General features: G+C 43.0%; 1 protein-coding gene across 3 annotated transcripts in view; it reads right to left on the bottom strand.

Annotated features, from left to right (window-relative positions):
• The window catches only part of PPP2R2A (protein phosphatase 2 regulatory subunit Balpha), an 89,440-nt gene extending 84,470 nt beyond the window's left edge, over positions 1-4,970 (bottom strand). The window contains exons 1-2 of one of the 3 annotated variants that reach the window (XM_047759410.1): positions 4,656-4,970; positions 2,761-2,835 (exon numbers count right to left, since the gene is read on the bottom strand). In XM_047759410.1, the coding sequence (XP_047615366.1) occupies positions 2,761-2,835; positions 4,656-4,662 (82 nt within the window). In that variant the 5' untranslated portion in view covers positions 4,663-4,970. Of the gene's footprint in view, positions 1-2,760; positions 2,836-3,225; positions 3,295-4,655 lie in introns of those variants that run through there. The other 2 variants (XM_047759408.1, XM_047759411.1) reach the window with 2 other exon arrangements.
• Positions 4,971-14,040: the final 9,070 nt, after the last annotated feature.

Below are 14,040 nucleotides of genomic sequence, written 5' to 3'. Positions count from 1 at the left end.
ACAGTAAAATATTACTCCCTTTTTCAATAAATACTGAATGCCTACTGTGCTCCATCCAGGCTCTGTTCTTAGCACAGCAGTTTATATATAAAACACAAAGATACAACAGTCCTGCACTAAGCTTATAGTACAACAGCAGAGGTTTAGGGTACTAATATTATGCATACAAAGTGCTATGAAGGAAGAGTTTTAAAATATTTCCAAAAACAGGAGTTAAATAAAGGCACTACAGGAATGATGTGAAGGATGAATATGATTCTGATAAGAGAACTGTGGGAGGAATGCCAGGCACTCCAAGATGGGAGGAGCAAAAAAACAAAGACCCCCAAAAGTAAGAGTGTACGAGACTTGTATGAAGAACGGTATCCATTTAGCTAGATCATAAATCACACTAGCAAATAAACTTACACAAGTAGGAGCCACACCAGTGAGAATATCACTTTCTAGGCTAAAATACCGGAACGTAATTTATAATCCTGTGGCTATAAGTGACCACTAAAGATTTCTGAGAAAAATAAAACCGGGATGGCATGTAAAGGTTAACTTAAAAGCAAGAGGACAAGAAGCAGGGAATCATTTAGGAAGCTACAGCAGCAATCCAGATGAGAGATACTGAGACAGAACCTTAATCAAGGTGAAAAGTGAGCATGGAAAGAAGATTAAAGCATTACAGAAGTAAAAAGGGTATGCCATGACAGCTGACTGCGTGTAGGAGGGCGAAGACAATTTGGAGCCTTTGATGGAAAAGAACTTGGGATGTATCGTAAACAGACAAGAGGCAAGCTAAACTAACTGAAGGTTGAGCCAGATATAACCCGTTAAGAGATTATATTTTAACCCAAGGAAAAAAATGTATTAATCTCATTTCAGAAAAGTAAGCCCTCTCATAGTAAAATAAACATAATAGACTATGATATGCAAACTACAGCATGCAAAAATACCAAAATCAAAGTTGCGTAATTTGAAAATTGGGGAATTTTTTATACTTCTTATATTTGTACAGACACAGGTATTAGAACAAGTCATATATTTATTAAAACAGACATACCAAGCTTCAGCATGTGAAGATGCTAGGAATGCACTGTAAGTTAAAGTAATCTTTAACCTGAGATGAAAGTTATTTAATGAATCAGTAGAAAAAGCAGCTACTAAGTATTAGCAGAAGAAAACCACAACTGATCCATTATACATATCAAAAACTATCATCTGGTTTGGTTAGGTAAGTATGGAATCACCAATTTCTTTTGATTAAATAAAATGCATGTGATCTTTCTGCCTGTTTAACAAGTGAACTAAGAACTCCTTCAGGGCAGGGTTTATAAGCTAGACACCTCAGAGACACGGTGCTCAGTGTTTAGGAGGCCCCTGGCAGAGGTTTGATAAAGGGAATAAATGGAAATCAACCAAGGAATGTTTTTCAAGTATATGACACTTTCATAACTTGGTTGAGTATTACACAACAGCAGAGAACTAATGATCCAATATTTGAGTGCCTACTGTTCAACAGGTAATGGAGTTACAAAATGAGTAACACATGACTCCTCCCTTGAACTGAGGGTTTATTTCTCTGAACAGGCCAAACAGCAAAGGCTTCACCAGAAAACCTTGATCTGCACTATTTGTATGACCATCAGGGAACCTCTCAACTTCTTTAGGCTTCCAGCTTCTCGTCATTCAATAAAAAGAAATGTGAGAGTGCGCTGTATCAGAAGTACAATATATGCCAGTTGGCTCCCCAAAGGACTCAACAAACTCTGATCAGGTATTTAATCAAGAATGACACACAGGCAAATCCAAGCATTCGATTGGCTCAAGGCAAGGCCATCATCCTACCATCATCTGTAAAAACCCTCAGAACAAACAGTATACTGACAGCAAGCCAGAAAAATGGTCTTATTATGACGACAATACAATCCAGAGAAAGATGGTTTATAAACCATTAAAAGTACACGTTTTAGTTTATCTGAGCTTTGTTGGAAAACTCCTACTGTAATTCAAGGCACAGACTATTACTAAGATTCAAACTTTAATATTTATGAATGATGAAACCATACAACTACTTCATGGGAAATAATGCCTCCTCCATCTCAAGACCTCCTCCATCGAATACCATTTCAAATGTGTGCAAAATCTTACAAGTTTCAAAACTTTGAAATTTTGAAATATACTAATTAAAAAATTAGGCCGAAAAATACTTAAGTACTTCAGCTGATTAAATCCAGCTTCTAACTGCAAAAGAATAAGCTCTCCAGAAGACATGCTAAATTCATCTTTACAAGACAATTAAATGCATCATTTAAGCCAGCACTTCTTCAGACTCTGCCAATCAACACCACACTCTCAAATAGGTGAGTTCAGAAAAAGCCTAAAGTCTTCCCACAAAAATGAAAGATGCTGTCAAAAACTTCTGAGCTAAATGCTGATGGCACCTATTTCAACTTAATTATCTAAAAACTACATACAACCATGATAATGCATCACCATTACCATATGGACCTTAGATTTTCCTTGTGTCTGTTTTATTTATATCATCACCTAGTGCTTCTTATTTTATTCAGAGAAAAATAATAAAACAAGGCATAAAAGGAGTTAAGACTATTTTACAGAAATGTGACTTCTACAACTGTTCTTCCACCGCTTGGACAACAAACAAAAAATGTTCTTAAACTATAACAGACTCAGCTGCAAGAAAGTCCTTCAGTAATAAAGATTTTGAAAAGATTCTAGATCCAAATTTTGCATTATTAAATGCTTTCTTACCTTCTGCTACATCATCATCTACGGCTCCTTTCACCTGAGAAAAACACCACTGAATATCATTCCCTCCTCCAGCTCCTGGAAAAAGAAAACATACCAATTAAAACTGAGTTCTGTTCATGTTTACTCTCATAAACACAGTGATGGTATCCATGGTTGGCATGATACTAATAGCCTGGTAGTGCCCACACATACAACCATAACACCAGAGCACTAATCTGGAAAAAGGTTAGTCCCCAATAGTTTGTATTGCATTAAAAGAGAGATTCCAGGTCTGAAATATTTAACAGCCATGTTAACACTGCACTTGAGTTCAAAACTTCCCTTCCATTTTGCCCTTCCCCTCAAACACATTTGTAAAAGCCTTACTTCAAGCAAGACCTACCAGAAAAAAGTAAATACCAAAAGTTAGAGAGGTTTCCTTTAAGGGTACAAAAGCCTGCAGATGAGTTAATAAGGTTAAACTACCATAAAACACGGAACGAAGAGAAAACTTCAGGAACATTACTGCCTGGGTGAGGAGCAATGATTCATATGAACCCTATCACCACAGCGCACATACAGCAAACACAACCTCACCACCCATTTCTTTGCATTTCATTACCAGCAAATCACTGGCTCCAGACAGAGAGGAAAAGAAACTAAATTGAATGCTGGTGAAGGGATTGCCAAAGGAAGCTTGCTTTGTGTCCCTTCACCTAATCCCTCAGAAGCCCTTGCAAAAATTAATTTTGCTCATTTGTCATCCTCTTATGCAAAACAATTTTAATTTCACTTAATCATTCAACAAGGCCAAAAAGCAACTTGTTTATAGCAAACCATAAAGTCAATCCAACATTAAACTTTTTAAAAGAGGTTTATTTATCTATCTAAACACTGACAAAAGCACAGAAAACTGGTTCAGTCCTTGAATGTTTCTATTTCCCTTCCAAGCACAGAGGGGGAAATTCCTGGATCTATGAAGAAAGAAACTGAATAAATCTAGAATTGATTCTACTAGATGAAAGAAGACAGCTACACCAAAATGTGCAAAAATAATCCTCAAAGCAATTACCTTTCTTTCTCTTCCTTCACCTCCATTCCTTGCTAAATATTCCAATCTGGTTTTCTCTCTGCATCCTTTCCCCCCCAAGCTTTTACCTAATTCTCTCTTCCCCTTGGCTATTTATATCTCTGAACTCCACAACTATTTTAAATAACTCCAAGAAACCCTTTTGGGAAAAGGACATCTGCACAAAAGCTAACGTGCAAAACAAAGTTTAAATTACATTTTTCATGGAACTTGCTGTATTAAAAGCCTTGCAGTCTTTGGATGTAAAGGTAAAAGAAACGAAAGGGAGATGGTTCCAGACAAAAAATTCAGGCTTACAGTCTCAAAAATCTACGTACTCACAGTGGAAAGAAATACACATATGTCCCCATTGTATTTTAACTTGTAAAGCACTCTTCCTTTTCAGTGCAAAATATATTTATTTGTAGAAACACCCAAGAAGGCTTGCAGCCAGGGGAAAAATAAGAATTAAAGGAAGGAAGAGCGGCAAAAAGCCCCCCCGCCTGGGGGGGGCGGAGGTTACACCGGGCTCCCAAGCAGCAGGGACAAATCGGCACTCGCCCCCACCCCGCCCCACCCACGCCTTACCCCTCGGATCGCCGGCACACACCCCACCCCCACCCATGCCCAGGCTCCAACCCTCATTTTAAAAGCCATTTCGATACCACAGCGACCACTCGCCTTCCCACAGCCCTCCCCACCCCCACCCCACCCCACTTGACCAATACCCTGAAATCCGAGGGGCGCCCCGTGGCTCTGCGAGAAGCACAGGCGGTCGCTAGGGGGTGATGGAGGGAGGAGGAAGGAAGCGGTGCCTTGTCAGTGGAGAGGGTGATTTCTCCTTTACCTGCCATGTTGCGCTGCAAATGGTGACCCTGCTGGGTTCCTTGGGGTCTCCGCTTCCTGAACTCACCCCCCTCACCTGGGGATGGGGGGGTAGAGAGGGCGGATGGCGGCGGATGGCACCTGTGGGGGGAGGGGGCGGGGGTCGGGGGAGAAGGAAGGAGGGGCGGGCAGACCAGCCGGCGGGATGGTGGATTTCACTCTGGGGCTTCCCCACTCTTGCTCTTTCTCCAGCAGCGGCGGCGGCAGCTACGACAGCGACGGCGGCGGCAGCGGCAGGGCAGGCGACTCCACTTTCAAAATGGCGCCGGCTGGCCTGGCCAGTGACGTCACCAGGAGGGCGGAGCCGCCGGGCTGGGCCGGAGGGGCGGGGCGGGGTGAGGGCTGGGGCCGAGAGCAGAGGGGGAGGGGCAGGGAGCGGCCCGGCGGGCTCCTGGCCACGCCCCTTCCCGCTCCGCCCCGCCCGCTGCGTCCCGGCGGCCCTGGCCCGCGCGAAGCTAGGCCTGCTGGCGGTATCCCCGGTGCCCGCCCTGCCGGTTCCAGTCCGAGGTCCTGCCGCACATCGATGCCCACACCCACGCTCCAGAGCCTAAACTCTGGGGCCCGCGCAGTGGTGCGATTAATGTGCTCGCCCGTAGGGATCGATGGGGTCCTGTGTCTGCTTAGAGAATACCAGTATTGCTACTTAAAATAATAACACTGTCGGTCAGCCCCGAGGCCAATAAAATAAAGGACGGTGGTGCAGACTTGCTGCTCAGCCAAGGTGAAAGTTCGAGGATCTGAGAAGGACGTAAGTGGGCTGGGGCCATCTGAGTGAATTAAATTATCTTCTCTTAGGCCCCGGGAACTGAGTCCAGAGCCCTTGGCAACTGAAGGCAGTTAAGAGTGGTTTCAAAAAAGGAAACTGAGTTTGCTAGTAGCAGAATATGCCGGGAAAAGTGGCCCAGGTCTGTCCAGCCTGGCCCAGATCTGTCCAGCCAAAAGTATAGAAATAGTAGTTAAGAGCTGGGCTCTGAAGCCAGGATGGCAAATGCTGATTCCACGCAGGAGATGAAGGGAACAATCCTACTACCTTTTAGGATTGTTTCAAGGATTAAATGACTTACTTCGATGTTAGCTGCAGTTATTATTATTTGTTTTGAAAGCATCTTCAGTGGAATTAAAAGGAATTAAAAGGAAAAAATTGGAGTTCTCCTGGGGCTCAGTGGTTTAAGGATACCACATTGTCAATGCAGTGGCTGGACTCGCTGCTGTGGCTGAAGTTTCAATCCTCCACCCAGGAATTTCCACATGCCTTAGACAGGTCAAAAAAGCAGGGGGGTGGGGAAGTGGGGGGGATGTATAAGGGGGAAAAAAAATATCATCATCCAAGAGGTGATGTGTACCTTCCTTCAAAGATGCACTAACTGGAATTCCCTGTCGTGGCTCAGAGGAAACCAATCTGACTAGAACCCATGAGGATACACTGGTTCCACCCTTGGCCTCACTCAGTGGGTTAAGGATCCTGCAGTGAGCTGTGGTGTATGCTGCTTGCGCAGCTCGGGTCTGGCATTGCTGTGGCGGTAGTGTAGGTGGGCAGCTGTAGCTTCGATTAGACCCCTAGCCTGGAAACCTCCGTATGCCGCAGGTGTGGCCCTAAAAAAGACAAAAAAACAAAACAAAACAAAATAAAGGTGCACTAACAATGTAGTCACTAAATATTACACTTTAAATATCAATATCTCCACAATATTTCCGTGAGATAACCACATCTCCCCTAAGCGAAAAACACCTATAAAAACATCCAGGATTTGAACCTAAGGCAGAAAGGAGTGATAAGGCATTCAGAAACCAAGGAGAACTTTTACCATCATGCACATCCCTTCTCTATTATCTCCACTTTTCTGCACTTTCTACCTTATTCTTGATCTGCAGAGCTGTTCCATTGTAAAACAAATTTCAAAATTCCTCCACATGGAACAGCTGCACCATTGTATTAACATTCCTCCATTTCTACATTTAATACTTTTTACTTAACTAATAAACAAACAAAAACTAAAAATCCACCCTGTATCTTCTGTCATCTTTTAGCTACCTGTGCAAACAGATACAAAACTTTTAACACACTGTGTGCTGTACTGACTTCTTTTTTGGTTGATTTCATAAATTTTTTTTTTTGCTTTTGCTTTTTTTCCGCTTTTTAGGGCCACACTCGAAGCATATGGAGGTTCTCAGGCTAGGGGTCAAATCAGAGCTACAGCTGCAGGCCTACACCACAGCCACAGTAATGGAGGATCCGAGCTGTGTCTCTGACCTACATAAGAACTCACCACAATGCTGGATCCTTAACTCACTGAGCAAGGCCAGGGATCAAACCCGCAACTTCATGGTTCCTAGCAGGATTCGTTTCTGCTGTGCCACGATGGGAACTCCCATAAATGTATTTCTTTGGATACACCTTTACTCTTCGTTGTCCTTTTTATTTTCTCTGTCCTTTTTTGATAGGTCAATCCTAGACTCTTTAGAAAACCTTAATCAGAACTCAGGAGAGCGTAGATTATTAAACTAAAGGTCTGGCACCCCCTATATACGAGTTATTTTTCTTTTTTATGCTTCAATTTTTGCTATGTGTAAGATTTGTATCTTCGCACTTCCTGAAAATGATTTGGTCTACATAAACGATTTGTTCTTCTTCAATGCCAATAGAGCTTGCCTAGAAACTGGGATAATTTTAACAAAAATTCATATAGCTGGACTGTATGCTGGGATGATGTGCTAGTTGCTGTCTCAAGAACATTACATAGAATCCTGAAAACACTACAAGTCAATAGAAGCTGAGATGGGCCTAGTAGTCAAGGATCCCTGGAATGACCTGACACTTTTTGTCCCTGGGCACTCATTTCAGTGGACCATGAGCTGCCTCCCTTTCCTCTAAATCGCACTTAGGAAGAGAGGCCAGAAGACCCATTAGCCCAAAGACAAGCGTTGCTCTTGTTCCTCTCCCTTTCCTTATCTTACATTTTATTTTCCATCTTCTCCTCTTCACAGAAAGAGTTTCTGTCAAGGTCATGTGATGATCTCCAGGTTACCAAATCCAGTGGTCTTTGGTTTTCTCTTCCTCATCTTCCCAAAAGCACTTGAAACGGTTGATCCACCCATGCTAATGGAGACCCTTTGTTTTTTCTTTTTACTTTTTGTCTTTTTAGGGCCACCCCCTCGGCGTATGGATGTTCCCAGGCTAGAGATCAAGTCTGAGCTGTAACCACTGGCCTACAGCACAGCCACAGCAACACCGGATCCAAGCCGCATCTGCAACCTACACCACAGCTCACCACAATGCTGGATCCTTAACCCATTGAGTGAGGCCAGGGATCGAACCTGTGTCCCCAAGGATACTAGTCAGATTCGTTTCTGCTGAGCCACAACAGGAACTCCCTCCCCCCCCTTTTTTTCTTGATACATTATTGGTTCCCTCAAACTTTCTAGCCACCTCTTTTGAGTTTGCTTTGACGGTTCTTCTTCCAAAACCACCCTTAAATGTTAGAGCAACCTATCTCTCTGGGTCCTCTTTTCTAACTGCATACTCCCCCAGGCAAACTCATTTATAATTTACAGATATTTACAGATGTAAATATCATGTACTTACCAGACCTCCAGCTCTGTCTTGGACCTGGAACTGCAGGCACACACCTCTACTTGCCTGTGTGACATTTCTGCAGATGTCCAATAAGCATTTCAAACAAGTATGGCGAGAACATAAGTCTTGATTTCATGCCCCCTCCATGCCTACATAGATGCAGCCTCTTTCCCTTGAACCTCACCATCCACTCACTCCACCCCCACCCCAACATTCCCATATGCTCATCCCTCTTTCCCACCTCTGCCAACAAAACCCTTTCTGGTTCTTCAAAAAGGCACCTCAGATGTAACTATCTCCAGGAAGTTTTCTCTGATACCTTCCCCATTTCGTACACATCTGAATCTGGGTCAGGTACCCTTCCGAAATAGTCTCATGAAATCTAATGCACTTCATGCTCTTACTAGATCATGTTAGAATTATTTAAATATGTGTCTGTCAGTAGACTGAGCCCTGTGAGGGTAGGAAGTGTGTCTTATTCACCTCCATATCATCAACTGCATAATTTGTTGGATTAATGGATGAATGAATAAATCTCTCTGGCTTGGGAAGAAAACCACTGATGTGTTGGCTCCTTAAAGCTCGCCATAATCATAAATGTTTTCGGAGTTCCCGTCATGGCTCAGTGGAAACGAATCTGACTAGTAATCATGAGGATGCAGGTTTGATCCCTGGCCTGGCTCAATGGGTTAAGGATCTGGCATTGCCTACAGGTTGCAAATGCAGCTCAGATCTGGTGTTGCTGTGGCCGTAGCGTAGGCAGGCAGCTACATCTCCAATTCGACCCCTAGCCTGGGAACCTCCATATGCCATGGGTGTGGCCCTAAGGAAAAAAAAAAAAAAGTTTTCACCCACCCTTCTTAAGCCTGGAAGAAAGAGACATTTTACAAATTATCTTGGTAATTCTGATTCACATTTGATAGGCAGTAGTGGGTTAAATATGTAAGTTGCTTATAGATAGAATCATCCTCACAACTTTCAACTGGTCCTTTGCCCCTGAATACATATTATTCAAGAGGAGCCCATATGGCATCATTCTCTCAATCACATGAGCCACGTGCTGTTATGAAAGCATTTCTTTCATATGAGTCCTCGCCAGAACTTCAACACCTGAACACATGTAAGATGCACAAATAGTTCCCAGCAGAACTGAGTTCAGCTTAAGCGCACCAAGAGGAAAACTCCCTCTGGGTTTTCCTGATGAGATTCTGGAGAATCTGCAGGTCCTGGAGGAGTTTTGCTTCCAACTTGGGCTGAGCGACACTAAGGACACCCACAATCTCACCAGGTGTATGGAACTAACAGGACTCAGCCGTGGAGTTTTGTTTGTTTGCTTGCTTGTTTTGGCTGTGCTTGCAGCACGCAGAAGTTCCTGGGCCAGGGATTGAACCTGAGCCAAAGCAGCAACCAGAGCCACTGCAGTGACAACGCTGGATCTTTAACCCTCTGTGCCACAAGGCAACTCTCCCGTGGATTTTTTCTGAGATGGCTTTTGAAAGAATATTATAGGATAAGAAGAGAACCACTTGAAAGTTGTTCTTTTCCTCGAAGTGAAGATGAACACAAACCTTCTCCACAGTAAATAGAAGTGGCGCGATTCAGATGCTTCTCTCCTCTAGGCAGTTAGAACTCGAGGTGTCTAGAAAAGACCATGAACTGAAGAGTAAAAAGAGAGATCCCTGACTAGAAAATGATTTGGTTTAAAACTCCAGCAAACCCATCAATGCCACGCTTCTGACAGGGAAGAGGATCAACGGCTTTATAGGAAAAAATTACAGCTTTTTACATTCTTTCTTAATATCTACAAAGTTCAGCCTGAATGGTAGTTTCCCCAAACTCCACAGAATCTAGATATGATGACAACTCATCCCACAATGTTCAAGGTCAAATCACCAAAATATCCTGCTCTAGCAGGTGTTTAAGAAAAACGATAGGGAATCCACCAGGAAGATTATTATGTAGTCAAATATTTGCGAAAACAGAGGAAATTGCTTGTGCTTTATAGGAAGAGGGTACAAAATGCAGATACAATATGATCACAAGTAGTACAACAAACACACAAAATATGTAGAGTCAAAAATACAGGAAGGAAATGCACAAGGTGTTCACAGAAATGTGTCTGGGCAGTGGCACAATGGGTAATTTTTTCTCCTTTGACATTTGCATTTCTCCAAATATGCTATTCCCAACATATACCAGAGAGAAGAATAAACGTAATTTTAGACGTGCATTCTAATGAGATGCAAAAGAGCGGTGTTGGAGCATGTGTCGTCACTCATGAAAACTAAACCAACATCAAATGAAATCTATGCTTAAAAATAAAAGTTGTTTTAGAGTTGCAGTAAAGATAGATTTAGACATGCAAGAAGCTGTTATTTATCCATTTCAAACCATCCTTCCAGTTAGAACTGCCTCCATAATTTCCCCCAGAAGTCAGTCCACAACTGCCCCAATGTTTGGTAATGCCCTTTGAGACTTAAGTTATTTTTTCTGGGTTTAACCTCATTTTGAACATCCATTATATTAAAATTATTGCATCTTGCATCTTGCCACTATCCACTCCCTCCTCATATCTAGCTCAGAGCATTTTTTTCCTTTTTTGGCCACCCCACTGGCGTATGAAGTTCCAGGGTCAGGGGATCAGATCTGAGCTGCAGTTTTGACCTAAACCAGAGCTGCAGCAACCCACTGTGCCAGGTGGGGATCCAACCTGCATCCTGGTGCTACGGAGATGCCACAGATCGCGTTGCACCACAGCAGCAACTCCACAGCTCAGAGCATTTTGTAGTTAAGTCATGAGATATTCTTCAGAGCTAATAGTTCTCCCAAGCCCCCGGCTGGAGATTTGGCATGGTCCTTCATTATTCCACTGAACTCATTGACAACACTGATAAACAGCATTTCCCTGAGTTCTTACTAACACACATTTCCTTACTTACATACATTCTTACCCATGGAACATTCCGCCCCAAATCTCCACCAGACCTTCTCTTCATCAGTTTTACACCATTGGATCAGGTAGTGGATCTGATACATGCAAGAACCTGCGAGTCCTCCAGTATTGATTACGGGATCCAGGTTTATCATATCCAAGTTCAGTTTATGTTGCTTCTGGGCCCCTCAGCAACAGTTTAATTGTTACCTAACCATCTGGGAAAAAACGCTTTTGGTATGGACGCATGGTTCACAATACCATGCCTCAGAAATAGCACTCCTGAATTCAAACTCTGGTCCAAAACTGCCATGAGTGCTGAAAGCCCTTGAAAGGTCTGGGGAAATGTATGTCAGTGCAGGTCTTCCTGTGCTCGCCTTCTAAATATATATATATATATTTTTAGGGCCACATTTGCAGCATATGGAAGTTCCCGGGCTAGGAGTCAAATTGGAGCCACAGCCATGGCATCGCCAGATCCAAGCCACATCTATGACGAGCAAGGCTTAACCTGCTAGGTGAGGCCAGGTATCAAACCACATCCTCAAGGATACTAGTTGGGTTCTTAACCTGCTGAGCCACAACAGGAACTCCTCACCTTCCCAATTCTTGAGTGAGCCAAAGCCCTGCTCATTTCAATTTTCACCACACTTTCAGGTTTCAAATCTCATTATTATTCATGGCAACAAAGTCAACAATAATATCTGCATTTGGAACGTATATTAGTCCCGTCATGTATATTATTTCAAAGATGTTCATAAGATAAATGAGGACACCTTGGGGCTCCAAGCGGTTAAAGCATCTGTTACCAAATGCTGGTAGCTTGCTCGAGGTCACCCAGCTGTTGGGGGGAGAGGCTGGGAGCTAGGAGCCAGTTGGGGCTCAATTCACTCAATCTAACGTTCCTTCCATTACCCCACCCAGCTGCTTGTTTCTCTGCTGTTTACTGTGGTACCATACTTTGGCCAGAGACCTTACAGAAGGTACATACTCAAGTATACACATTTAAAAAACAATCAAACCACAACTGGCTGAGTAAAAATTATTTGGGGATTCAACATGTAAACTCACCTCTGAGGCTCTAACATATGGCCTGGTATGCATGTACCCTTCATTTTTAGAACAGACTGCCTCCCCCACCCCCACCCCCAAAAGGTTCGAATGGTTCCACAAACACTTGGAGGTGGCTTGAGAGAAAATTGAAAGCTTAATGAATCAAATCTGGCTTACACTTAATAGACCTGCAAAATCCTCTCTGACATGGTATGATGGTAGCTTTGCAATAAAAATTTAAATTTAATAACTTCTTAATTTGGAAGGCAATAAAGCGACGACAAAAGTTAAACTTCAAAATTGCTTTCAGCAAGGGAAATTAGATGAGGCACCACTCCGCAAATGCTATTTGAAGCACCCACCTCCACAATCTAACCTCCTCCACCCCAGCGAAGTTCGCTATCTCCACCAAGTTGCAGAAGGAAAAATATGCGTTTTTTTTTTTTGAAGGTCATACCAGGATGTTATTGAGTGCCCCTCCTACGTTTCCTACCAGAGTCCTTTCCAATCTAAGATTTCCCTCCAGCACAGGTACCCACCTCCACAGATTAGCCTCATTTATCACTATAGGTTTCATGGCCCCAAGCCACTCATCCAGGGGGAAATACCACTTTGTGTCTGGAGAGAAAGGCTAATCAAAGTCAAGGCAACATAATAAGGTAATGATAGCTCCCACAAAGTTGGAAGACAATCCCACAGCTAATGTCTGGACACATTCAAGAATAAATGAGCTTAAGCTATTTCCATTTAGCAAAAATCTACGTAACAGCAAATCAACTAAGAGCACCACTGCTAGGTAAGCCACTCATTTAAGATCAATGAATTAATCGGATGCTATGTTAGGACATCTGAGGATGAGACAGCAACAGTTGGGTGAACCCTGGAGTATTGATAACTGAGATCTATATATTTTATAGGGATTATATTGCCTCGATGGAGTCCTGCTCCTGATTGGTCCCCGTTTTGATTAGAAATGGAGCCCCCAAAGCCAGTCTCAAGAGTTTTATATGAGGAATTCTGTCCACATCAGTGCAGAGAGATCATATCTCAGAGTCTGGTAACTACCTTGGACCCCATGGGAAAAAAACACAGGTGGTGCAGGAGAGATCTATAGCCCATTTGGAAACAGCATCCCTCTCAGATAAGGGGATAGGCAGTCTGTTCTTGGAAGGTTCCCAACAAGTAAAATTTTAACAGGGTAACTCAGAAGAGCCACCCCTACAGAAAACTGACCATGGATGTTTCTGACCAAGGTTTGGCAGATATTTAAATCCAGCCCTAAGCAAACAGAGCTTAGTTTGCAAAGAGGGCAGCGCTGTCTTTTAATATGCAAAAAAGTCACAGAAATCAAAGCCTCATCTTCTCAAAAAAGGAAACCTCTAGAGGGAAGGAGAACCAGTGCACTCTACTGGGAAGCAGCTCCAGATCTCCAGGAAAGAGAGATGTTTTCACACCCAGAAACTCCACAAGGAAGGAAGTGGAAGGAGAGGTACAGGACACACATCTGAGACCTTACCATCCCTAAAGGCATGTCTGTAAATCTGTTCTCTCAAGAGTCCCCGTGTTACCCTACAGAAATGCCAGGATCCAGATGAACGAAGGACAAAGATGGTAACAGGAGTTGGAACCAGTCACCTGCTCTTTTGATGGACAGTTCAGCATTCTCAACTGGAAGAGCTGGCACTGAAAAGTGGACCTAGAGATTATCGTACTAAGTGAAGTAAGTCAGAGAAAGACAAACATCATGTGATATTACTAATATGTAGACTCTGATAAAAATGATGCAAA

The sequence above is a fragment of the Phacochoerus africanus genome, chromosome 15 (assembly GCF_016906955.1).
Source record: "Phacochoerus africanus isolate WHEZ1 chromosome 15, ROS_Pafr_v1, whole genome shotgun sequence".
In the NCBI taxonomy this organism is placed as follows: Eukaryota; Metazoa; Chordata; class Mammalia; order Artiodactyla; family Suidae; genus Phacochoerus; species Phacochoerus africanus.
The sequence above is the reverse complement of the archived record's forward strand: the minus strand, read 5'-3'. Positions and strand labels throughout refer to the sequence as shown.